Source organism: Tiliqua scincoides, chromosome 4 (assembly GCF_035046505.1).
Source record: "Tiliqua scincoides isolate rTilSci1 chromosome 4, rTilSci1.hap2, whole genome shotgun sequence".
In the NCBI taxonomy this organism is placed as follows: domain Eukaryota; kingdom Metazoa; phylum Chordata; class Lepidosauria; order Squamata; family Scincidae; genus Tiliqua; species Tiliqua scincoides.
Window position 1 is genome coordinate 209,430,988 of NC_089824.1, and position 24,543 is coordinate 209,455,530.

At 43.4% G+C, this 24,543-nt stretch overlaps 2 protein-coding genes across 2 annotated transcripts; one reads left to right on the forward strand and one right to left on the reverse strand.

The window, feature by feature from the left end:
- On the forward strand, positions 1-17,838 carry FAM210B (family with sequence similarity 210 member B). Its single transcript, XM_066622887.1, has 3 exons — positions 1-550; positions 7,076-7,251; positions 8,729-17,838. Exons 1-3 carry the CDS (start codon positions 50-52, stop codon positions 8,943-8,945), a joined length of 894 nt encoding a protein of 297 aa, XP_066478984.1. The 5' UTR covers positions 1-49; the 3' UTR covers positions 8,946-17,838.
- On the reverse strand, positions 12,461-24,311 carry AURKA (aurora kinase A). Its single transcript, XM_066622888.1, has 8 exons — positions 24,258-24,311; positions 23,183-23,441; positions 21,257-21,329; positions 17,181-17,372; positions 16,364-16,502; positions 15,489-15,637; positions 13,953-14,127; positions 12,461-13,362 (listed from the first exon to the last, which is right to left on the reverse strand). The coding sequence occupies exons 1-8, from the start codon at positions 24,309-24,311 to the stop codon at positions 13,171-13,173; spliced, it is 1,233 nt and encodes a 410-aa protein (XP_066478985.1). The 3' UTR covers positions 12,461-13,170.
- Positions 24,312-24,543: the final 232 nt, after the last annotated feature.

A 24,543-nucleotide genomic window follows, 5' to 3' on the forward strand; every position in this document is an offset into this window, starting at 1 on the left:
CTTGCTCGCCGGAGCCGCTCCTGGGAGAGGCAGTTAGCCTGCTGCTGCCATGCCCTGGCTAGGCCAGCCGTGCGCTCTGCATGCGCGCCTGGCGGAGGGGCTGCTGCTGCAGCTTGCGGCGGCCCGGGTGAGCCTTGCCCGGGGGGCAGCGCCCTGCGTGGGCAGCAGCCCTGCGGAGGCTCGACCCCTCAGCACTGGCGTGTGGCTCCTGAGCGGCCAGGTGCAGCAGGCTGCGCGCGGGGGCCACCACCCGCCGGCCAGGCTCTGGCACAGGCGCGGCAGCCAGAGGTGGCTCCACCACCTCTCCAGGGGATCGCTGCTGCCCGGAGCCCTCGCTGCTTCCTCGACCCGCCTCCCCGAGCCCCGCTGCAGGCAGGATCGGCTGCTGCTGCCGCCCCTGTGGCTTCCTCTCCAGCAACCAGAGAGGGAGGCGGCCCAGCGTGCCCACCAGCTGCTCTCCAAGATAACCCTGCAAGCAACCGGGAGCGGTCTCGGCCCTGGTGGAGGAGGCGGCGGCAGTGGGAGCAGCAGCACTGCCAGAGCTCACAAGGTGGGTGGAAGGTTGAGGCTGCAGTCCTATCCACACTTACCTGGGAGTAAGCCCCACTGACTCTCATGGGACTGACTTCTGAGTAGACAAGCATAGGATTGGGCTCTGAGGCTGCAATTGCAACCACACTTACCTGGGAGTAAGCCCCACTGACTCTCATGGGACTGACTTCTGAGTAGACAAGCATAGGAGTGGGCTCTGAGGCTGCAATTCTCACCACACTTACCTGGGAGTAAGCCCCATTGACTTTAATGGGACTTCTGAGTAGACACACATAGGATTGGGCTCCGAGTTAGGCAAGACATGATCAAAAGAAGCTACACAGGGCGGTGAGATGAAGCTGATTTAAAATTATGCAGGGGATGGATAGGGTGGACAGAGGGATGCTCTTTTCCTGCTTACACAGCACCAGAACCAAGGGACAGCCACTCAAATTGAGTTTTCTGAGAGTTGGAACAGACTAAATAAAAATATTGGTCTGTGGAACTCCTTGCCACAGGATGTGCTGATGGCGTCCAGCCTTAGTTGCCTTTAAAGGGAATTGGGCACATTTCTGGACAAAAAGTCCATCACAGGTTACAAGTCATAATAGGTATGTGCAACCTCATATTTCTAGATGTATCCTATCTCTGAATAGCAGATGCAAGGGAATGGCACCAGGATGTGGATCTCTTGTTGTCTTGTGTGCTCCCTGGGGCATCTGGTGGGGTGGGCTGTGAGATACAAGAAGCTGGACTAGATCTGTCTTGATCCAGCCTAGATCCAGCATGGCTCTTCTTATGTTCTTATTGGAGTTGAGGGCCCAGACCCGGACACGATTTGAAATTCCAGGTGGTTTCAGGTGCCTTTGAAACCTGGGGAGGTGTGTCTCTGACCACATGCAGAGTGTTTTTCTTCTCTTATTAGCCAATTTAACTGCTCTGAGGTGTGGGCCCTGGTACTTCAGAATAAGCACAGATTTTTCAGGGTATGAGGGCAGGGTGGAAGGCAGATTCTCATGGTGGAGTTTCAAAATTTTGCATCTTCAAAGTGAAGCTCACTTATAAATATAAAAATAAATATTTTATTTACTACAGTATATACCAGGCTTCTCATAGACTTGAGTCTCAGACTCAAGGAACTTTACATAGACAAAAAAGTTTTTTTCAAAAATGGGGTTTTTACAAGTATTATTGTATGAGAGAAACTCATAGAACCTTCTGTTTCTCCAGATTACGCCCTTCAACAGTGGCATAGTTAGAGGGGGTTAAAGCACTGAGTTTTGTGGGGAGCCTTACTGCTGCGTACAAGGGGCTGGCTCCTTCAGAACTATTCCAGGAATGCCTCTGCTTTGCTCCCCCCTCCCGGAATGGCTCCAAAGGAGGAGGTGCTCCTTGCATGTTTTGGTGAGGCTCCCTGCAAAACTTAGTACTTTGCACACCCTCTAGCAATGCATGTAGTTAGTCTGTGGAACTGCTTGCCACAGGATATGGTGATGGCATCTGGCCTAGATGCCTTTAAAAGACAAATTTTTGCAGGAAAAATCCATCACAGGTTACAAGCCATGATGTGTGTACAACCACCTGATTTTAGGTTACCTCAGAATGCCAGATGCAAGGGATGGTACTGGGATGTGGGTCTCTTGTTATCTTGTATGCTCCCTGGGGCATTTGGTGGGCCACTGTGAGATACAGGAAGCTGGACTAGATGGGCCTATGGCCTGATCCAGCGGGCTGTTCTTAAGCCTCTGCCCTTCATAGTGTGATTGTCATTCTGACAGCATGACTCTCCTGTTTTCCAAGCCTCCACAGGCAATTGCAAAACATGCCTCAGGCTGGTTCTCAGAATATTATCCATTTCTTGCCAGCTGTTTTCTCCACACCCCTTTGCTCTGCCCAGCAGCTTCTGTAAGGCTATAGCTCAACCTCCTGACCACACCTCCTTATAGTAACCCATAACAATCCACCCCCTGAGCAATCCATTCAATTTAACTCTTTCAAGATACAAGCCTGCCTGGCTGTTTGTCCATCTTAGTGACGAGTTCCCAGCATTCTCAAATTCCAGCAAGTCCTGTTAGGCTGCTTTTTAAGGTAAGACCTCACAACATAGAGTACTGTACTACAATAGGTACTGTGGAATTTTTTGTTTCTTATTCGACAATATGTTTGCTACCAATAATAATGATGTTGGATCAACAGGGATCAAATGTGTACACCTGAGGGCCTGGCAAAAATGGGTTAAAGAACAAAACTACTTACAAGCAGACACCTGGAACCTGACTTGTTCTTAAGTAGAACAGGAGCTTCTGTATTGGAAGATGGGAGTAGACAATTAGAGTGGCTTACTGCAGGGGGACCAGATACAATGGAGGACAGAGTGTCTGTACCTTTATATTGAAGAGGGAATTTTGGCAACTTTTTAAAGCCTTCTGTATTGAGCTACACCTGCCAACATTCCCTCATCTATACAATGGTTAATGGTAGAGGCACTCTGTCCTCAGTTGTTTGTGGTCATCTGAAATCTTACTGAAATCTTCCTGTTATGTTCATGGCAAAGGAGAGATCTGAAATGGGCTCACTGCACTGTATACACTCTTACATGCACCAGTTCTGTGACTTTCTTCACAGGTTATAGGGCTGGGCTCTTAACACTTTGCTACTCATGTGCCTTTCCTTAAAAATGTACACTCTTTCCCTCTCTCACTCAGCAGGAATCTGTGGCATGTCTATACAGCATCTAGAACATCATTGGTGCCAAATGCCACAAAACAGTGGTTCTCACACATTTACCACCAGGACCCACACCTCCCTAGCCATGCCGCTGGACATAGTCCCCATGAATAGGGGGAACACAGGTCTGTTTTTCTCCTGAGCTGCAATTCCATTGCTGTAAGAAGTTTGCATCCCTGTACACTGGATTTGTTAGTACAAAATATTTTCCGCTTCTTGGCACAAGAAGACATGAACATGAACTAGAATCCCTGCTCCCTAGGGCCACCAGCCAGAACCAAGTGCAAAATGTTGGCTGGGGGGGGGGGGTTTGAACCCCCCCTGCACTCCTTGACCCTGCTAGCATCACCTACCTGTACCAGCCCAAAGCTGTGCATATTTCATTTTTAAAAAATTATTTCCAACCTTTCTATCCTGTATTGAATCTCAAGATGGCTAAAGCAGCAACATATCTATACATAAAGCTTAGAAAAACACATTATTATTTAATGAGAGCATTAAAACAGCCACTGGAAAATGGCAGGGACCACACAGATGAACAGTGCCAGGGGTGTACCCAATCACACAAACGCTGTTTTAGATCGACTTTTTCGGGATAGTGTTGCTTTTAATCTTCTGTTTGTTTGGTGCTGAAATTGAACCTGCATGTTGTGCTCCAAGTTTTCATTTTGAAAGGCTGTGCTTATCGTGCATCATTACAGAGCTGATGACCTCAGCCCTGAACCTGCCCCTCACACCCATTCTTGGCTGGAGTCAGTGGAGGTTGTAAGCTCATTGTGCCACTTAAATTGCTGGCCTGATTTTTTTCAGCTGGAGCCACTTGATGCTATTTTGAGCAGAAGTGTGGAGAAGAGCAGCATAATGATGAGCTGCTGAATGGCTGCCAATTCCCATCACTTAAGGCCCTTGACATGAGCTCCTTTCTCTTCCTGTTTCCAGACCACCTATAGACTTTGGGGCTTTTTATCTATCTGCCCTCTGTTTGGCTGAATTAAAGCACTTCAGTTGAGCCCCTTGTATGACCTTGGTCTCTAACATTTTCAAATATTGTTGGGAAATCTGATTTTTGTAGTGGGGGAGAGAGGCATGAGATTAGTGGAGCTGGCAAATGGCAATTGTAAAAAAAATACTTAGTCACAGGAAAGAATCTCTCAGTGTTGCAGTTTATACTCTTTAAGCTTGGACTCTGCCCCCCTCCCACAGTGGCTATGGAAACACCAACTGCCCCAGGAGGACAAGGAGATGTTGCCTCTGGGTATCCCTCAGAAATGAGTGCCGAAATAAGGCAACAATTGTTCCCATACCTTGAGGAGGCCTCTGTGACTACCTCCCCACCACAGGATGCAGTGCATGCCCCATTGGCACAGCTGCACTGGAAGATTGGATAGGATTGGGCCCTAGGAGGACAATTACTTGAATGCCTTATTTGGTTCAAGATAAGCCTCCCTGATGAGCAAGAACCAATTTGTGTCTCAGTCTGGTACTGCCTTTATTGAACGGGGGGGGGGGGGAGGGGGGAGAAGCGTCCTATCCCCTCCTTGTGACTTTGCATCAGTACGCAAAATATCAGTACGGCAGTCTCTTTTGTTTGTGTTCAATCAAAACAAATTAGTCTTTCTCCCATTTCTTGGCTGGCATTTGGTTTCTACCCAAGTGTATAAAACAAAGCTTTGATGCTCAAAACTGAAAGAACTACTGTCCAGGGGCACAGCCAGCCAGCCAGCCAGCATTTATGTTACCTTACAACAACAGTTCTCCCAGAACTTGCAATTTGCTGGACCAAGCATAGTGCACTGGCCACGTGCTGTGAGCTAGCCTTGCTTGTATTTGCAGTCCCCGTCATGCAGCAAACCCTAAACACAAATAACTGAAATAACTGCATATTCTCTTCCTGTTTCTGTCTGCTACCACATCTCCTCCCTTCCTCCACTGTCTTCTCTGTGTTGAATGTGAGATTGTAAGCCCTTATGGGCAGAGATCTCGCCTCTTCTACTCCTTAAAGTGGCAGGCATACTGATAGTGCTGTATAAATAAATTATTTCTTTAAAGGTGGTTTTCCCCCCCCCTTCTGTTAACCCACCCTTTTGGATAATTGTGCTTGAAATTCTTCCAGATCCCCTGAGAGAATGTTTAGAAAAGTGATTGTGGGGCCCAGACCCTACCAGGTGTTTTGTTCCATCCCATGTCTCCAACCTTGGACTTTTTTGGGGCGGGGGGGGGGGAGCAAGAAGATTGTGCTTTTCCTGGTTTCCTTCTCCTGTGAAAATATGCTTAGGATCTCAGAGTGCCAGACCAAAGGAAGAGGTTTACCACTTGAAAAGTTAATGATTTTACTGTAAATCTGTTAGTCTTTAGTTAAGGTGTCATGGACTCTTTGTTTTATGCTTTTGAGGTTACAGTGGTATAACTAGAGGGGGTTCAAAGCACTAAGTTTTGCAGGGAGATGCAAAACCCCATCTTTTGCACCCCCATCTTAGAAGCAGGGTGAAAGCCTCTGTTCTGCCCCCAGCGCCCAGAATGGCTCCAGAGGGGAGAGGCCATTTCCACGTTGCAGTGAGGCTCCCTGCAAAAGTTAGTGCTTTGCACCCCCTCTACCTATGCCCCTGTAATTTGTTTGTCCATATTAGCTGTAGCATTTCAGCAAAGGGAGAGCTTAGGAACAGCACAGTAGTTCCCTGTTGATCCTTTTTCTGGGTTTTTCTGTTTTTACTACAAGGATACATATTGCATAATGTAATAGGAGCTGAAAAGGTTGGCCTTGATATCAGGATTAATTATTTGAGCTCTCTCGGTTTCTCTCTCCCATTCTGTCAGTGGTGCCAAATAACTTTCTGCATTATCAATCATGTTTCCTGTGGTAGAATGTTACCCCCCCCCCCAAGAGATTCTATCTTGGTTCATTGTAGTCCTCATTATCATCATTTTTCCTTGAGTTTGTGGTAGCTTTTCAGTGTCTCTATTTGCAGTGTGCTAGTCTATAAAGGTGCTCTCTTTGTGGAAAAATCATCCATGTTAAACCCATGAATGTTGGAAACTGAGGTAAGAGCCCTCTGCTGTCATGGATTTACATACCCATAGATCAGGGGTGTCTAAAGTTTTTGGCAGGAGGGCCACATCATCTCTCTGACACTGTGTCAGGGGCCAGGGAAAAATAAGAATTGATTTACATTAAAATTTGAATAAATTTTCATAATTTTACATAAATGAATATATTAAAGATGAATTTATATGAATGAATGAAGGTCTTGCAATAGCTCAAGGCCTATAAAAGGCCTTGCACAAAGCAAATCTGGCCTTTCCTTTGCTGCCTCTGCTGCATCACAGACATGAAACAGCAAGTAGTGGAGGGAGCCCTGGTGGTGGACTCTAGCAGTACTGCTGCAGAGAACTGGGGCCATTGTTGGGGAAGGAAAGGGAAGCTAATTAGCTTAGAGTGGGCATAAGTTCCCTAAGTGAGGCTTGGATTGGGAATCTGGCAGAAAAGAGACCAAATGCTATGTGACAAACACCGGTAAGAGGCTCAAGGTAGATGGGAAGGCTTTTTCAAGCACGAAAAAGCATGCTTTGGAGCTCTGCCCACCAAACCTCCTACCACTGTTTGCTGCATCATTTTCCTGGTCTTGCTGCAGATGGCAGGGGTCTTGAGTACCACCAGACACCACCTCAAGTACTACTGGTGGTACCCATACCACTGGTTGAGAAACACTGTCTTAAAGCAACATTACGATCCTCAAACACAGGCACAAATGCCCTGGGGGGCGGGGGGGCGGGAAAACTGCATTTCAGTTAGAACATCTGTTCTTTTATCTTTGTGTAGGATGTTAGTGGATCCCCAGAAAATGAACCTGCAGATCACAACAAGGAGAATGGGAAGAAACCAAGCAAATCCCAGCAGCTGAAAAAGGTTTTCAAGGAATATGGAACAGTAGGAGTTGCATTCCATGTTGGAATTTCATTGATGTCTCTGGGAATGTTCTATCTGGCTGTGTCCAGGTATATTTTACATATCTGTCATAGTTTGGAGGTCAATGCATGATTTGTCCCCTGGGGGCTGGGGATAAGAATAGGCCCTCAGTTTGGCTGTACTTGTCATAAGAGGTGACTAAACAGCCACCGGGTAGATGGGACTCATTAGCCTGGGAAGGCAGCTCATCTGAGAGAAGGAAAACTCTGATCCCAAACCTCCACTGCCTTGTGGCTACATCCAGTTATGGGAAAGGCTTCAGGAGTCAACCTCAAGGCAAAATCCGGAGCCAGAGCCCCTGAGGCAGTTCATGGCTGAACACAGTCACGTTCTGGCAACTCCTGCAACGCTGCTGGAACCAACCGTATTGGCCTCTGCCTTTCCAGTGGACCATTTCAGCGACGTGGAGAGGGGATTTGCTGCATGGGTAATAGTCTATCCTCCATATCTACTTTACCCAGACTTTGCGCACTGGAGAGCACTGTTCCAGAACCAATTTTCAGAGCGCCATACCATAGTCTTCCAAAACTGAAGGATGCCAATGTAATGCATGATTTGGGGGCTTTATATAATGTTATATCCAAGATGAGAAATATTAAGGTCATTGAACCTACAATTTGCCTATCTGAATCAGACTAAGATCTAGCACGGGGTGTCCAAACATTTTGGCAGGCGGGCCACATCATCTCTCTGACACCCTGCCGGGGGAAAAAGAATTGATTTACTTTTAAAATGTGAATAAAATTACATAAATTTATTAGAGATGGAACTTATATGAATGAAGTAGTAGCTTAGGGCCTATAAAAGGCCTACAAAGTAAGACCAGCCTTTCCTTTGCTGCCACTGCTGCATCACAGATGTGAAACAGCAAGTAGGGGAAGCAGCCCTTGTCCGAGAAGTCAAACAGTCATCCTCATGCTGAGAACAGTTGCGTCAGGCCAACATGGGCTCCAGCAAGTCTCTGGAAGACCAGAGGCTAATTGGAGACTGGGGGCTCCCTGCGGGCCAGATTGGGAGTCCGTGAGGGCCGCAAGTGGTCCCTGGCTGGGATTTGGCTACCCCTGATCTAGTGCTACATTTGGCTTTCACCATCAGTTTGCTGAGATGTTTCTAAAAGTTCTTAAGAGCACAAAAATCGCAATTTAATGCCACCATGTTTATTTTTAGTGTGTTCTACAAAGTAGTGAATGAGGCTGAGGTCCTACAAAATACATATGCTACCATTTTAAGTTGTGTGTGGTTTTGAAATGGGAGGGGGAGAAGAAGCCTTTGCAGGGGCTCTTAAGAACTTCTTAAAAGGGATATGGGGGGCTCATCTTAAAATCTAGAAAAAAATGACCATTTGACAGGAACCTTGGTATTAAACTGTGATACTTTCTTAGGATCACTTCTAGAACTGTAGCTGTAAATACAAAAATCGTATAGGGGGAAACCCATGGGCATTTTAAATATTAAAATATTAATACATTATTATATAATATGACTTTTCTTTTCCCTGTCTTTTAGTGGAGTGGATATTGCTGCCATCCTCTTCAAGCTAGGATTTGATGAAGCTCTTGTACAATCCAAGCTGGCTGCTGGGACAAGTGCTTTTGTATTGGCCTATGCTATCCACAAACTATTTGCTCCAGTTCGCATCAGCATCACCTTAGTCTCTGTGCCACTACTTGTCCGATACTTTCGGAAGATAGGTTTCTTCAAACCTCCAGCTCCAAAGCCATGATTAAGTTTTTGGAGAAAAGAAGAGAGATGCCTCACATCTTAATATAAACCTTTTAAAATTATGCTGCACCCTAGTGGCACCCCTGTGTGGACTCCAGGGATACCACCATTGTATCATGTCTGTTTTGGACAGTAGAAATCTTTCAGATAAATGCCTGCTTTTACTGAAATCTATCTTCCTCATATCTTGTGATTGGTAGCAGGGCAAAATAATAATCATTCCTGAGATGTTGAATACCAAGATCTATCAAGAAAAAATGCATGTGACCTAAGTACCTTGTTATTAATATGCAATAGATATTATGGAGATTGTATTTATGGTAGTAGGATGGCAATACTAAGGCACATTGTCCAGCTGCCTTTTAGTTGGAACAGGCCAGCAGAACTTGTAGTTAGGTATGCCCCACCCAGTTAATCTACCGTGACTGAAAACCCTTATGGAATATTTGTTTAATGAAAGCATTGTAGAGCCAGCTCTGGTGTTACCTGGTACAGGACCAGAAGTAATTGCCGAACTGGAAGTGATTGGTGGTGATGTAATGACATCAATATGTCACTACCAACTACTTCCGGCTTGCTTGAGAAACCAAGTGGCTTGGAGCCACCAAAGATGATTCAGGGGGGTGTCACCCCACTTGGCTGTGTCTGGCAGCTCTGCCTCCAAGCCAAAGCAGAGTTGCTTCTCCACCAAGCAGCAATTTGGCTTGGGCTCTGGAGGTGAGGCTGCCCAACAGAGCCAAGTGGGGTGACATCCCTTTTGGCTCTTCTTTGGTCAGCAGCTCTGCCTTCAAGCCAAAACCAAAAATGAAAAGGAAAAAATGTGCCAAAGAAAGATGAGCCAAGGGGGGTGGTGGTGTCATCCGACTCAGATGTTTGGCAGCTCTGCCTTCAAGCCGAAGTTGTTTTTTTGTGAATCTGCTGAAACAAGAAGTGGAGCATAGTAGCTGGCTAGGCCTCATGGACACCCCTTCTGCTTGCTACACCACTGGCAGATACCTTGTTCTATTATGGCTCTCAACCCAGGAGTTTACATGCTGCATAACCCACTAAGTTCTCTTATTTCTGCAGTAATATGTGCCACACCTTTCTGGATTAGATGTAAAGGTTATTTTATGGTTTGCCTGTAACTTGTGCAAAGTAGTTATGCAAATTCAATATCATGTGGCTTGCAAAACAGAAACCAGCAGTTTAAATAGCATAGGCCAGGGGTGTTAAACAAGGCCTGTGGGCCAAAGGCAGCCCCTGGAAGCAATTTATCAGCCCCAATTAAAATTGGGCTCTCCCAGCTTGATAATTAGGCTCTCATATCTTGAAAACATAAAATTTGCACATTTTCTCTTGTCATTTACAGCTAATGAGTTTTTATGTGCAAGCAAAGTGCTTATTTCTGGCTGTTGTCTGCCTAACGATGTCATTTGCAACTTAATGTCACTTTTGGCTACAGGCATAGGCAATTCCAGCCACCCTTCTACTTGTTAAATACAAGGAGGGAGTCCGAGAATGAAGCTGCTGTTCAGTTTGTGCCATCATTTTTAAAGAGTTGGTATGCATTTTCCAGAATTTAAGGCAATTTCAACTATACACAATTTTAGCTTTATACATGGACTCTAGAATATAACCGTTGTACAAGATGTAGGCAATGGTCTTATGAATTGCAATCTTGCAAAAGTTATGTATGAACACTGAATGCCTGTTACATGCTCATTTTACTTATTGGGACTCAGCTAAAACATAACTGTTAAGGTATTTGGAATCAACAACAATGCACTCTGCAACATGTTCATAGTTGATCATCAGTGTATGACTAAGACATTTGAATTTGTAAAATGGATCAAGAAAATCTGTTGTCGTTAGACTACCATAAAGAGCTTGAGTGCCTTGCTCCAAAATGCATCCTAGATACAAGCCACTACATGCAGAACCTCATATCCATGAATCCAAAGCCCTCCTACACTTATTTAAATGTTTATGCAAGTGCAAATGTTCTTGCTTTATAGCGGGGTGTCAAACGTAAGATGGGGGCAGATGCCGCCCTCAGGTTCTGAGCAGGTGCCAAGTTGTTACTGCTGTCATGAAAAGCAGCCCACATGAAAATTGCCTCTCCCACACCTTGAAATATGATCAAGGTTTGTATTTTCTCTTCTGTCATTTGCAGCTAATGAGTACCTAAGTGAAAAAAAAAAACTTATTTTGGTTATGACCTGTTTAATGACATCCCTTCCAGCCCTCAGCAGGCATGAATGGTGTTCAGCCCTTGGCATGAAACGGGTTTGACACCTCTGCTTTACAGGGTTACTATAAGCATACTAGCTTATAGTAATGTGGAGGCTGGCTGCTGGCAACCTGAACACAGTTAACAGGAACCAGTTAACTTCCACTTTGTTAATGTCACTCTAGACTTCTCAAATGTTTACCAGGAGGGAGCTAGCACATCACTATAAGCTTGTGCAATGTATTGTATTGGCAACCTAAGCTTGTGCACTTATAGCTTTAAAGCAAGAACATTTTTGCTCAGGTAAGTATCTAATGTTAATGAGGGTGGTGGGGGTGCTATTAATACAGGTACCCCCTCTAGCTGCTTAATGTCACTTCTGGGCTCTGGAACAGATCCCCTGTGGATGGGGGGGGCATATCTGCCTATAATTATCAAGTGTGAGGTAATCACAAGAGTGCAGCATCAAGTCACTGACTGCAGTTTTAGGGAAAACTTAATAGCATCTATAGCATGTTAAGACATGAAAATAGATTTTCTTTTTGTTAAAAACAAGCACATACCATACTGCTTTTTGGTGTTGCAGATCTTCCAGAAAGTAATAGATTACTTTTCCAGTTAGAGTAGCATGGTGGCATCTACCAACACAAAAAATGTACTAGGTGGGTGATAAAGTGGCTATAATTTATTAAGATGCACCCTTGGAATAAAGACACACCACTATAATTTGTTAGGAAGGCATTTTAGAAAATATTACCAAAAAACACACCCCTACTCATGCCACATGTTAGCATTCCAGCTAACAACTTTCTTCTGCAAACTGGGCAGGGGTGCTTGCAAAGAGTTTCAAAACATTTTGCAGCCTATGAAAAATTGGTTCACAGCCCACTCACTGGTGGGTCCTGACCCAGAATTTGGGAAACATGGAGTTAGATTATGTTCTGAACTCTTAGCCTACCACCATCTTAACACTTACTACTAGGCTAAAAAATTAAGTTGCCCATTAAAGTATGAATACAGCAGCTTTATGCAACTGTTGCCCCTTACACTTGGCCAAGTACAGGGGGTCAGCCTTGCTAGTTTGGGACTAGTTCATGATGTTCAACTTCATTTTAAAAGTTGGGTAACTCAAAGCCAAGAATGGACAGGTGTACAGTGGGCCTTTGGTATCTGTGGGAGATCTGTCCCAGAAGGATGCTGAGCCAACAGATATGTTGGACTCACTGTAATGAAAGTTCTAGCAAACAAAGTACAACAAAACAAGGCAATAGCCAAGACTGTCATGAAGGATAAGTATAATCTCATTGATTTTATAATAAAATATCACTTGGCAGGTAAGCATACATAGCATTGCAGCCTTGATATAGATGCCTTCTGTTTAGGTTCATTTCTCCCCTCTCATTAGGAACAGTTTAAGATAAATAATTGTATGTTTTCAGGTTTTGAAATATCTTGTTTAGCATGACCACTAAATTAAGTTTAGGAGGCAGCTATAACAGATTGTCTTAATATTGTACCTTATAAACCAACCTTTATTGAATAGAGTTTAAGATGCTTCATAACTAAAGACATGACATTTGTGACTGCACAGTTATTAGCACACGTTTAGAGGCAATCCCATCTATTTCACATCAATGCATTAACCGCAAGGGCATGCAGTTCAGGGAAGTTATTGCACTGCTCAAATAAGCCACGACTATTCCATGTTGCCCTGATGCAACAAAGTTTCACGCACATAATATATGAGGCCTCAACCAGCTATGACTCAGTGAGTTTGGATCATGTGCAGCTGGACTTCAAGTATGTTCTAGATATTCATGAACTGTGAAATAGGCCAACAGAAGTCCTTTCGAATTTGAGCCCAAGAAAAAAATTTAAGAGTTCATACTCAAAAGCTCATAATGCAAAGTAGTCTGTCTTTCTGGAGTCCAACTTTAAGCAGCCTATATAAGCTGTGTTCATTGTAAGATCCTATTATGTTGCTGCAAACTACAATGCTGCAGCATTCACCATGCTATGACTGGACTTTGTTAGTGTTAGTGGCTCCAGCAATTTGTTGCCTCGGAGATTTTGTTGAGTTTGCTGCAACCCATGGATGCTTGAGTACTTCTTCAAGTGGCAACCTGTGGTATGGATTGTGCTTCAGGAGCTTTGAGATCAAATCCCTAGCTCCCTCTGTTACAAAAGGAGGAAACCGATATTCTACCTTTAAACCAAAGAAATAATCATTATTAGACAAAAAGTATGAATTCCAAGCACATGACCTATCTCAATAGCCCATATTCTTTGCCAATCTTAGCTCACAGAGTAATCATTTACATTTAATTTTCCTTTGGCATTCATTTCTTCTTTAACCCTATTATAACAACTTGCTGCCCCTACTTCCTACCCCCCAACCCTGTATTGGCTCAGATGAGAAATTTCTTGTATGATCTGGTCTGCCTTCCTATGGCATAATCTGAATGGGGAATACAGGTGAGGCAAATGTTGGCAGGCCAGAAGGGCACCACTTCTTGCTACTGGGCTTGGATAAGGAACAGCACCCAGATTTGCCAGGAGATTGTGTTCAGCAGACTTTTTTTAGGTCAAATTTCTAATCCACTGTGAGGTCAGAAATGCCAGAAGATAGTGAGGTTTCAAGAACTGGAGCTAGTTCAGCAGATGTTATTTTCATAGAATTAGAAGTAGAAATATTAGGCCAGTAATACTAAGCAGCATTCAGACCCCATACTTGGCATGTTAGTCCTTTGAAAAGGAGCCAGTATAGCCAGTCAAACAGCATTATAATTTGCTTACCTTTGAAATGGCTCTGTAGGTTTCCTGGTGTGTTGCTGCCTCAAAAGGTGGTTTTCCTACTAGAAACTCGTAACAAAGGACACCAATGCTCCATAGGTCCACCTTTTCATCGTGTGTTCTCCCTTCAATCATTTCAGGGGGTAAGTAGTCAAGTGTACCACATAGGGTTGACCTCCTATAATATAAATCATGCACAAGCTAGCAAACTGAAATTCATTACTTAGGGAAACAGGTATAGTAGCAGAAACATCTAGGATATTTTTCATCCTCTCCCCTCATATTAATCTATAACTACATTGTCTATCCCAATTTATGCTTTGGAATAGTATTGTTTACTTCCTTCATGGGAACAAAAGCAGCTCAAGGCAGATTTGTTTTAGTTTTACCACAGCTAAATGCTTAAAATGGTAGCCCTTTATACAATAAGCAAATTCATAATCAACTTTGCACCTCTGTAGTCTAGTCTTTGTGCTAATAGTCCAAGAGTCTCAAGCGAACTGCACGCTTCTCCATCCAGCTCACAGAACATATCCTCACTGCTTATAGCAGGAGTGTCAAAAATTCATTTCAAACAGCAGGCCTGATAACATGTATAGTGCTTGACGAGGGCCAGAAGTGATGTAAATTAAACAAGTGATGTCATTAAGCAGGTGACAAGAAATACATGCAAGCACTTTTTCCCTAAGGAACAAATTAGTTGCAAGTGACTAGAGAAAATACGCAAATCTTGATCATATTTTCAAGTTAGAGAGTACTCATTCTGCTCACTTGCACAGCACGTCTCAGCTACTAAGGGCGCAATCCTAACCCCTTATGGCATAGCAGTGCCAATGGGATGTGTTGCTGCATTCTGCAGTTAGGTGTCACTCATGGAGGCCTCCTCAAAGTAAGGGAATGTTTGTTCCCTTACCTAAGAGCTGCATTGCCCTTATGTTAGTACTGGAAAGCACTGACATAAGGGGTTAGGATTGCACCCTAAGATGTAAAGTGACCTCTTTACACCTTCACAGAAGTAGTGCTGCTGAAAGGTTATCACTTTATAACTTAGTAGCTGAGAGGTGCTCTGCAAAGTGACACCTTTGCACTGCTGATATAGTGGTCTGTGGGATAATTGAGCTCTCCCAGCACCTCAGCAGCTTCTCCCTTACATCTCTTGGCTGGTCTCTTCTCTCATACCATTCCTTGCCTACTGAGACCTCCTTCCATCTCTCCCTCCCAGGACCTTGGAAGAAAGTTAGGCTAAAAGGGCCTCAGGGCCTGCATAATTGGGATCTCCCAGCCCCAACCTGCCTGCAGGGCCACTTCTGCCAATGTGTCACTTCACTGTTCAGCAGCTGCAAGCAGCTGAGGGAGCTGTTGGGAGAACCCAATTAACATCAGGGCCAGGCTGAATCTGGCCCACAGGCCTTTTATTGGACACTGGCTTACAGAAAGATCAAAATCAATTCCTGACAAGAGCCAGTCATTTCCAGTTCTTCTGGGGTCCACACAGCAATCTCTGTAGGTGTCAGAGGTTTAAGTACACAATGCTCTTACCTAGAGGATGGCGCATGCACAGACCATCCAAAGTCAGCAATTTTTAGTTCCCCATTTGAACCCAGCAGCAAGTTTTCAGGCTTTATATCTCTGTGAATAACTCTCTTGGAATGACAATATAAGAGGGCATCTGCCAATTCAGTCATATACTGTAGAACAAAACAAAAATTTGTAATGAAAAGCCATGATAGTACAGATTTAAAGAATACAATCAAAACATTTATGGCCATGCACAGACTGATATATGTCATAAACACAAGTAAGTTAAGCTGTGCATGGTAGCAGAAGATGTTCATATTAATGTTCATATTATGTTAATGTACATAATGATAATGTATATTAATTGGTGTACACTTGCATGTCTGCCTAAATAGTGTTTGATTTCCTTTTCTCAATTCCTGAACATTTGCTATGGTGTAGTTTACTCAAATACACCATGACCTTTGTTGCATGGGTACAATACAGAAAATAGCATGGAACAATAGTTTCCTTCTGTCAAGCTCTGGAGAAAAGGGTTCTGCAAAATTGCTCTCACAGTAAGACGTTCCTCACCATTTTGAGATATTCTTCAGATGGAAAAGCTAAACACTGCTCATTTGCCTCAGCTAGATATGTGAAGCTAGCTGGGTGGAAAACAACTCCATGTTCTCTACCTCTTATGCTAGAACTCTATTTTTGTCTTGTGATGGCAAAGAGAAAGCTGGAAAAGAGAAGGTAGAGGAGTTTCTTCTCTACAAAACGAAACAAAGCTGTTTAGCACAGCTCCACCTCAAGTTTGTGGAAGAAGCTACATGATGCCGTTGAAACAAACTGACTGTTTCAGATGCAAGGCTCATTCGCATCACTGAGAAAATGTTTGCACAAGGCGAACATACAGTAGCAGATCGTTGCTCATCAAATTTGGTAAGCTTCTGAAGTTCTTTGTACACTTCTCCACGAGGTGCATGCTCCAGAATAAGGTAGACTCTTGTAGCATCATGGAAATAGCCATATAATCTGAGGATATTGGGGTGCCTACAAGAAAAAATGCTCATGTTTTACAATGAAATTTAAGACTGTGCTGTCCTTACCCCATTCACCAACAAAAAAAATACAAGTGACTGAAACTCATTTTCCTTTGACACCAAGTTAACTACAGTATCAAAAGATGGATCTTCAGTGGTGTTATGTAATTTACATTATTATAATCGCTTTAAAAGTGTACTAGGTAAACAATACAGTGTCAACAAATGTAGCCACAGTCAATACACAGTCAGCACTCCCCCCACCCCCCATCTGAATAATAACCAAATAACTTGCAGATTTTTGGGGTTTGTTTTTTTACCAAAATGAGAAGTTCAGAAAGTGGTGTTGTGTTTATTATCACCGTTTTTTCCTATCCCTAATATTGTTTAGTTTGCTAGTTACTTTGAAGGTCCCTTAAGCCATTTCTGCCCAGCGCTGCATATAAGCAACAGGGACCAAATGTGTACACCTGTGGGCTGGGCAGAATTGGGTTAAGTGGGACTGAATAATGGAAAAATATTTATAATAAAATAATGGACTATCCTTTGCTGCCCCCAGCAAGCATCCTTTACTTATGTCTACTTATTGCATGTAGAAAAAGACAAACAGGTGTGACTATACTGTGAGGAACCTACTATCAAGTCAGAGGACACTACATCAAAAATGGCAATTTGAAATCAATCTTACCGAAGATGAGACTGTATTTCTACTTCTCGCCGCAGCTGATGTTCTACACCTGCTTTTTCCAATTGTGTTTTAAATAAGACTTTCAACGCCAAGATGAATTTGCTCTCTTTTTCACGAGCAAGGTACACATTTCCAAATTTTCCTTTTCCCAAAGGACGACCAATTTCAAAGTCATCAAGAGACCATTGTTTTCTATAAGAGTCAATATTTTAGATCAGATAAAGCAAAATAATTTTACTGCAACTGAAATAGTTACCCCCAGGTCAGGCTCCTGTACCAATATAGACTCCAACTTATTGAGAATTACTTAAGATGGATTATTGTCATTGTACCAGCAACAACAAAATTTCAATGCACCCCAAGACATGGACATAAAACATTTAAGTAACAATCATACAACACATTTAAATCCATTCCACACATCTGAAGATGCTGTGTTATTACATTCCTAGTAACATTTAAGTTCATTGTTCAATTTGCTTATAGCCCTGGGATAAAAGCTGTTCATAAATCTTGTGGTGTGTGCCCAATAGATCTGTATCATTTGCCAGTAGGCAACAATTCAAAAAAATTATAAGCTGGATGAGAATGATCTTTAAGAATACTATGTGACTTCTGCAAACAGTGGGATATGAAGATGTCATCTGAAGCAGGTAAATGGGTCTGTGCAATCTTTGTAATTCTCTGCAATGCTACTCCTATACCACACCCGAATGCCATATGTCAAGACACTTTCAATAGTGCTACAATAATAAGACACAAGCAAATGCTGTGGCAGATCTAATTTCCCAAGTATCCTCAGAAGGTATAACCACCTGTGTGCCTTTTTTACTAACATAATGGTGTTACAGTCCACGAAAGATCTTGTGCAAAGTAAGTACCCAAGAAATTTAAAATTGCAATTTAACACTTGCAATCTTCTCTACCTCCTCGCAATTTATGTGCAATGGTGTATGCACTTCCTTCTTTTCCTGAAGAAAATTATAAGCTCCTTAGTTTTTAATATTTAATGTAAGATTACTCTTTGCACTACTACAACAGCCCCTTTACTTCCCCCCATAGGCAGATTCATTATTCCCACTAATGAGCCCCACCACTGTCATATCATCTGCAAATTTAATAATCACATTAGAATTGTGATGAAACACAATCCTATGTGTATAGGGCAGTGATTTGCAACCTTTTTAATCTCGTGGCACATATGGAGAACTCGTGCAAGGAAAGCGCCCTACAGGTAGACCACAGCTGCGATACAAGGACATCTGCAAGAGGGATCTGAAGGCCTTAGGGATGGACCTCAACAAGTGGGAAACCCTGGCCTCTGAGCGGCCCGCTTGGAGGCAGGCTGTGCAGCATGGCCTTTCCCAGTTTGAAGAGACACTTTGCCAACAGTCTGAGGCTAAGAGGCAAAGAAGGAAGGCCCATAGCCAGGGAGACAGACCAGGGACAGACTGCACTTGCTCCCGGTGTGGAAGGGATTGTCACTCCCGGATTGGCCTTTTCAGCCACACTAGACGCTGTGCCAGAACCACCTTTCAGAGCAAGATACCATAGTCTTTCGAGACTGAAGGTTGCCAATACAATACATTGATAAGGCACTAAAAATTTCAAGGCACACCATCAGGTTTTTGACAATTGACAAAGCACACTATGCTACCAGTGGGGAGCGCACATCCCCATTGGCCCTACTAATAAATGATCTTCCCTCAAATTCCTGTGGCGCACCTGTGGACCACTCGCGGCACACCAGTGTGCCATGGCAGTGGTTGAAAATGGGTGGTATAGGGAGTAAAGAAAAGGGCTCAGTACACAACCTTGGGGAGCACCAATATTCAATATTGAGGTGGAAGAATAACAAGAGCCCATCCTGACTGTGGCCTGTTCGTCAAAAAATCTTTTATCCACAGGCAGATGTTATGCTGTATACCCAAGGTAGACATTTTTAAAAACAATTAGGTAAAATGGTATTAAAAGCAGAACTATAGTCCATGAATAACCGAGCAGACATTTCCCACTGTTCCAAATGGTGCAACACAGTATGAAGAATAGAGATGGCGTCTTCAGTTGACCTATCGCTCCTATATGCATATTGACAGGAGTTCAAAGTGGATGGAAGATGAGCCTAAATATATCTCAACACTAATCTCTCAAAACACTTCATAGTCACAGGTGTTAAGGCCACTGGGCTGTAATCATTAACGTACACAAGACACCAACAGGCATGGTTTCCTTTGTGTATGTAGCAGCATCACTATCGTTTGCATCACCTGGTGCAGGAAGTCAGTGCGCCACCCCCCATGATGAACCTCCTCCCATGCAGTGGGCGGGGCAATGTCCCAGGCAGTGGGCATAGTGATGCTCCATTGCCCCGCCCCTACTGGTTTTCTGACTAGCATTTAATAGAATAGAGATATTTCTACATGGTTTGTTTCATTTCATTCTGCATGAAATTACACATTGGATGATATAATATGATGGTATTTTTGAATAATACCAAGACTTTAAAAATCTTGGACAGTAGTGGTGTCACTCCCCGCCAAGCATGTCACCTGGTGCAGTCCACATCCCCTATCGATGCCACTGCGTGTACGCAAATAGTTCCGTTGTGCAAATGCTTCACTTAAGGCACAGCCCAACATCTGGGTATAAAACATGGCAATCATAAATGATTGCATCAATAATGGCTAGGGCTGTAGCTCAGGCAGAAAACCATATGCTTTGTAACAGAAATGTCCGATTCACAGAAAAGACCATCTGAAACCCAGAAGTCCTGCTGCCTGTCCATGTAAGGTAATACGTAGCTAGATGGACTCTGTACAGGGCAGACTCATAAGTTTTGACAATTGCCTCCCACTAGTGGTTACTGAAGTCACCATGTTCTCTATCTTCCACTGTCACATTTACAGAGGATAATATGGTTCAGGGCAAGCCAACAACCCTCCCCTCAATCACCTTCTTACTTACACTGAAAGGCATGTTACCATTGTGTTGACCATCTTCCTAATCTGAGTATGTAGGCAATTAGAGGTTCTGGTGCTAGAATATTTAGGCTATGCCAAACAGAGCACATTTCAACCTCCCATATTGAATATTTCATTCAAGCCACTTAAAGCACTTTTGTACTGCCCCACTATTGGTGTACATGGGTAAAACATGAGATGCATTTCTGTGCGAGTTAGTGTTGCATGGTAATCAGCTGACCTCAAATCCCAGCTTTCTTGCTATGTGCAGCAGCTGTACTTTCTATCTTAATCATTTTTAGACTCTATGAAAAATGGTGAGCAAATACTTATTTGGGAATGTCTTCCACATTTCAACTTCTTCCTTAAAGCGTCTTGACATTTTGATTCTTGTTCCATTTCTATGAATGGGGGCATCTGCAGCAAAGCCATTTCCTACATATACACACACATTTCTCCAGTGACAGGAAGAAAGCTGTCAGTTTTTGTATATCCCTTCTTGATCCATGCACCATTGCTGTGCACTTGTTTGGATGAAATTGTCAAAACATTCCTCCTCCCTCTTTATCTAGTCTTCACTAAAGGCTAGAGGAGAGATGAAGGAAAATGGGATAGGACGTGCAAGTGGCACAGAAATGAGGATTACATATTACTATGACACCTGCCATATCATGATTACAACCACGTCTAGTACAACCATATGCACAAAGGAGAGAAATTCTCGCGAGTAGCCAAGAAAAATATGACTTGTGTCAACACCTGTTAATTGGACTGGGAAAAGAATGAGTGTATGAAAGCTTTTGAAAAAGTACACAATTTCAGCACCAATTTATACTGGTGCTTTACACATAAGACTCAGTTTGGAAAGCTCCTCCTTTTAAACTGGTATTTTTTCAAGACATCCCTTTCACAGTATTTTGCCCATCTGTACAAAGCCCTGGGTACTCAAGGCCAGTAAACAGACAGGGATAGATGGGGTAAGAGAGGAAAGTAAAAGCTTCAGGCTAGTTTTATTGCTGTTTTGTGGGATTTACTAGCAGCTACCAGAGAAAGCCATTGCATTTGAGTACATCCTTCCAGATTCACTCATAGAAACAAGTCAGTAGAACAACTTACTTCTTAGTCTCACTTTTTGAATCCGACGCCCCTTTTTTCTGATCCGATACACCTTCCATTCCAGGTTGTTTTGCTGTACAGAAAAGTTCAAAACTAGATGAATCTCAATTTTTAAATAAACCAAGTATGTTTTCCAGCTATTTGCATTTAGAATACCTTTGTCCCCAGCAGATTTGGGGAGAGATTCATGCTTTATATACACACCCATAGAGCCCTCCACCACAGCCCACCATGGCTGCGGAATGCCAGAAGGCTATATGGTTCTCAGCTGGGGCAAATTGGCATTGCTGGGTATGGATGAGTATAGGCTGTGTAGAGGAAGTGGGTAGGGCCACAAAAGGCTGGGAGAACAGGGGCCATGGGAGACAGGGATATGCACAGAGTCAGAGCCAAGGAAGAAAGGATGGGAGGAAAAATTCAAAGAGAGCAAAAAGGGAAGAGACCTGAGGAAGAAAAGGCAAAGCTGACAAGGGACCAGAAGAAGAGACTCGAGAGGGCCCCATCCAAGGGAAGAAGAGTGAAATAAGGTGTGAAAAGGAAGACAGGAGATGGACCAGATGGATGGGATAAAAAATTTTTTGCCCTGCTGTAGCTAGACTGCTGACAGAGTTACAGGGCCATAACCTGCCACCAAGACCCCCAATTTGATCGTGGATCTTTGCAGCCACTAAGGGCAGCTCCAGATTCCACCCAAACCTGACAAGGCAAAGGTGCTCCAAATGAGCCCTTCCAGCTAGTACAGTGTCTAGAGCTCATTTGTTTTAAGCCTGGGCCTGCCACTGCTAATCTCCAAACCATCTGGATCCTGAAAGATAGGGACCCAAATTAAATGTGCTAGTTGGAATGTCCCTGGCTGAAATCCCATCTCAATCATGACTTCACTAGGGGACCTTTAGCAAACAACTAAACCCAAACTCACTCACCCCCCACACCTGTAACTAGATGCTGCCACATGATGTGCATGCTATACATTAAACAAGCAACTGAGTTCTTGCAGTAGCCAGGTGTCATCTGTTCTCAAGGTCTTACAGGGAAAAACCAACTCATGAGCTGCAGGGATGAAGAAACCACACAAGTGCATTTCTGCACCCAGAAATGAAGCTGTTCTCCAAGACAGAGGTGGTGGCTTATGTGTCAATATTAACATACAGCATTCTAGACATTCAAACGCACTACATAAGCATTTGTTATGGTGTCATAAACATTTTCAATTTTATCACTTTGAGAATGAGTCTGGGTTATAACTTGCCCAAACACCTCAAGTGAGCTACAGAGCAACTCTGAATATGACTAGTAACATATTAAGAATAAGAATGGATCAGTTCCTTTGGCATAGTACAGGCATGCCCTGGTATCTGCTGGGGTTCTGTTCTGGAAGCCCTGCCCCCGTGGTTAACTGAAACCATGGATACCCAAGAATGACACCCACCCTCCGGAGACAAGGAAAGCTCTGCCAGGCTCAGACCATCTGTCCGTGGTCTCTGCCAGGCTCAGACTGAGCTAAACAGTTAAAAAAACCACTGGTTAAAAAAACCAGTTTCTCCATGAAACCAAAAGGCATTAGGAGGTTGGGGAAGCCTCTGTGTGGTCTCTGTTGGGCTCAGAGGATCCTCCTGAGGCAAGGGGAGCAGATCTCACCTCACCTCCAGAGGGGGCATGCGCAGGGACACCACAGACCTGATCTGCAGATAACTGAATCTGCGGATACAGGGACTCCTTGATTGAATTAGACAGAAAACACACAAATGGCAGTCAGCACCAAAGTGCAATACAGTGCAAGTCAAGTCAATTTTTGCTGAAATTTTTATAAATGCAGTCTAAACATGTTCATATATTTTGTCCTTTAAAATCAAGACATGTAGTTCACAATTTTAGAGAGAGAAGGAATCAATATGTCCACAAAGCTAGAAACCACTTAATATTTACCTGAGACAGAAAGCTGTTGAGAACTTTCAGTAGGTTTACTTTGAACTTGACTCCTAGATGTTGGCTGAACAAGAGAAATTGGTCGCTTCTGAATTGCTTGGTTGGATCGTTTTCCATTGTCAGTAGAAGGTGCCTGGGTTTTGACAGGGACTCTTTGGCAGACATTTGAAGTTGTCAGAATGCGCTGTGGCTGGACTCCCCCTGCAGGTATCCAACTCTGGGTCACAGGAACCCGTTTAGGACCATCCACAACAGCTCCCTGATTAAAAAGCACACAATATCACCCCCAGCAAAGCAAACATCTGTTTCGTTTTAACATATTTAATGAATTTAAGAGGGCAATTTTCCTTTTGTACATTCTGTAAGAGACGACAATGCAACATAATTAACTTAAATAATAAAGGTTGCAATAAGAATATATTAGGTGTTTCATTGCTTTAGATCAGCATTTCTCAAGGTGTGCTCCTAGAAGCCCTGGGACTCCCTGAGAACACTTCAGGGGCTCTGCGCATGCACTGGTGGAGCTCTCTCAGACTCCATTTAGGAGTGTAAAGGGCTCCAGAGAACACACAGTTTGAGAAGAGAATCACTGCTATAGACTTGCAATCTATGTAAGGTCTCAGCAAGTGCATCCCACTGACCAGGATTGGCATTTTTAAATGAATTTGCTATTCAGATGACTCTTGTAGTGTCAATTTAAGGCAACAACATCCTCAAAGAGGATATTTTTCCTAGGATAAAGAGCTTGAAAATATGGTAAGTAGCCAAGAAAAAAGCCACTTTGAAAACAAAATCTTAAGAAAGGAGGTTATTCAGTTCTTTAGTCAGTTCTTCAGTTGGCAGGCCAAAACTAATGCAGGAAAACTGGTGAGGTGCAAAATGGGTACAGAAACATGGTCAAGATGGCTAAAGGCTACCTGAATAACAGACCCAAGTTGTCTCCTGAGTTGGACTTATCACACCTCCCCTCTCCCCCTTTGCTTCCTCATGTTGGTGGTCCTCCCATCTCTGAAGAATTGCAACTCATATTAGAGAAGGTAATAAGAATTTGCTGGCCAATGTCTAGTCACTTTACCTTGACATTATGACTTGACTTCCCACTCAGGTTCTCTTTGCCAGTTTTGTCCATCACTGTTAGGAAAGAAGCAGAGTTCAGTCATTCACCATTTATAGCATGTAATTCACCATTTATAGCATGTAACATTCAACTTATACTCCGGAACGCTCTACAGAAACTTCAGGCAACACCTCCATAGTCATGGCCAGCCACTCTGAAGCTAGTGTGCCTTGAAACATTAAATCATCATGTTAGATCTTTGCACCAGTCTATGCTTGTAAGAATAGTGAGCATTCAGCAGCTC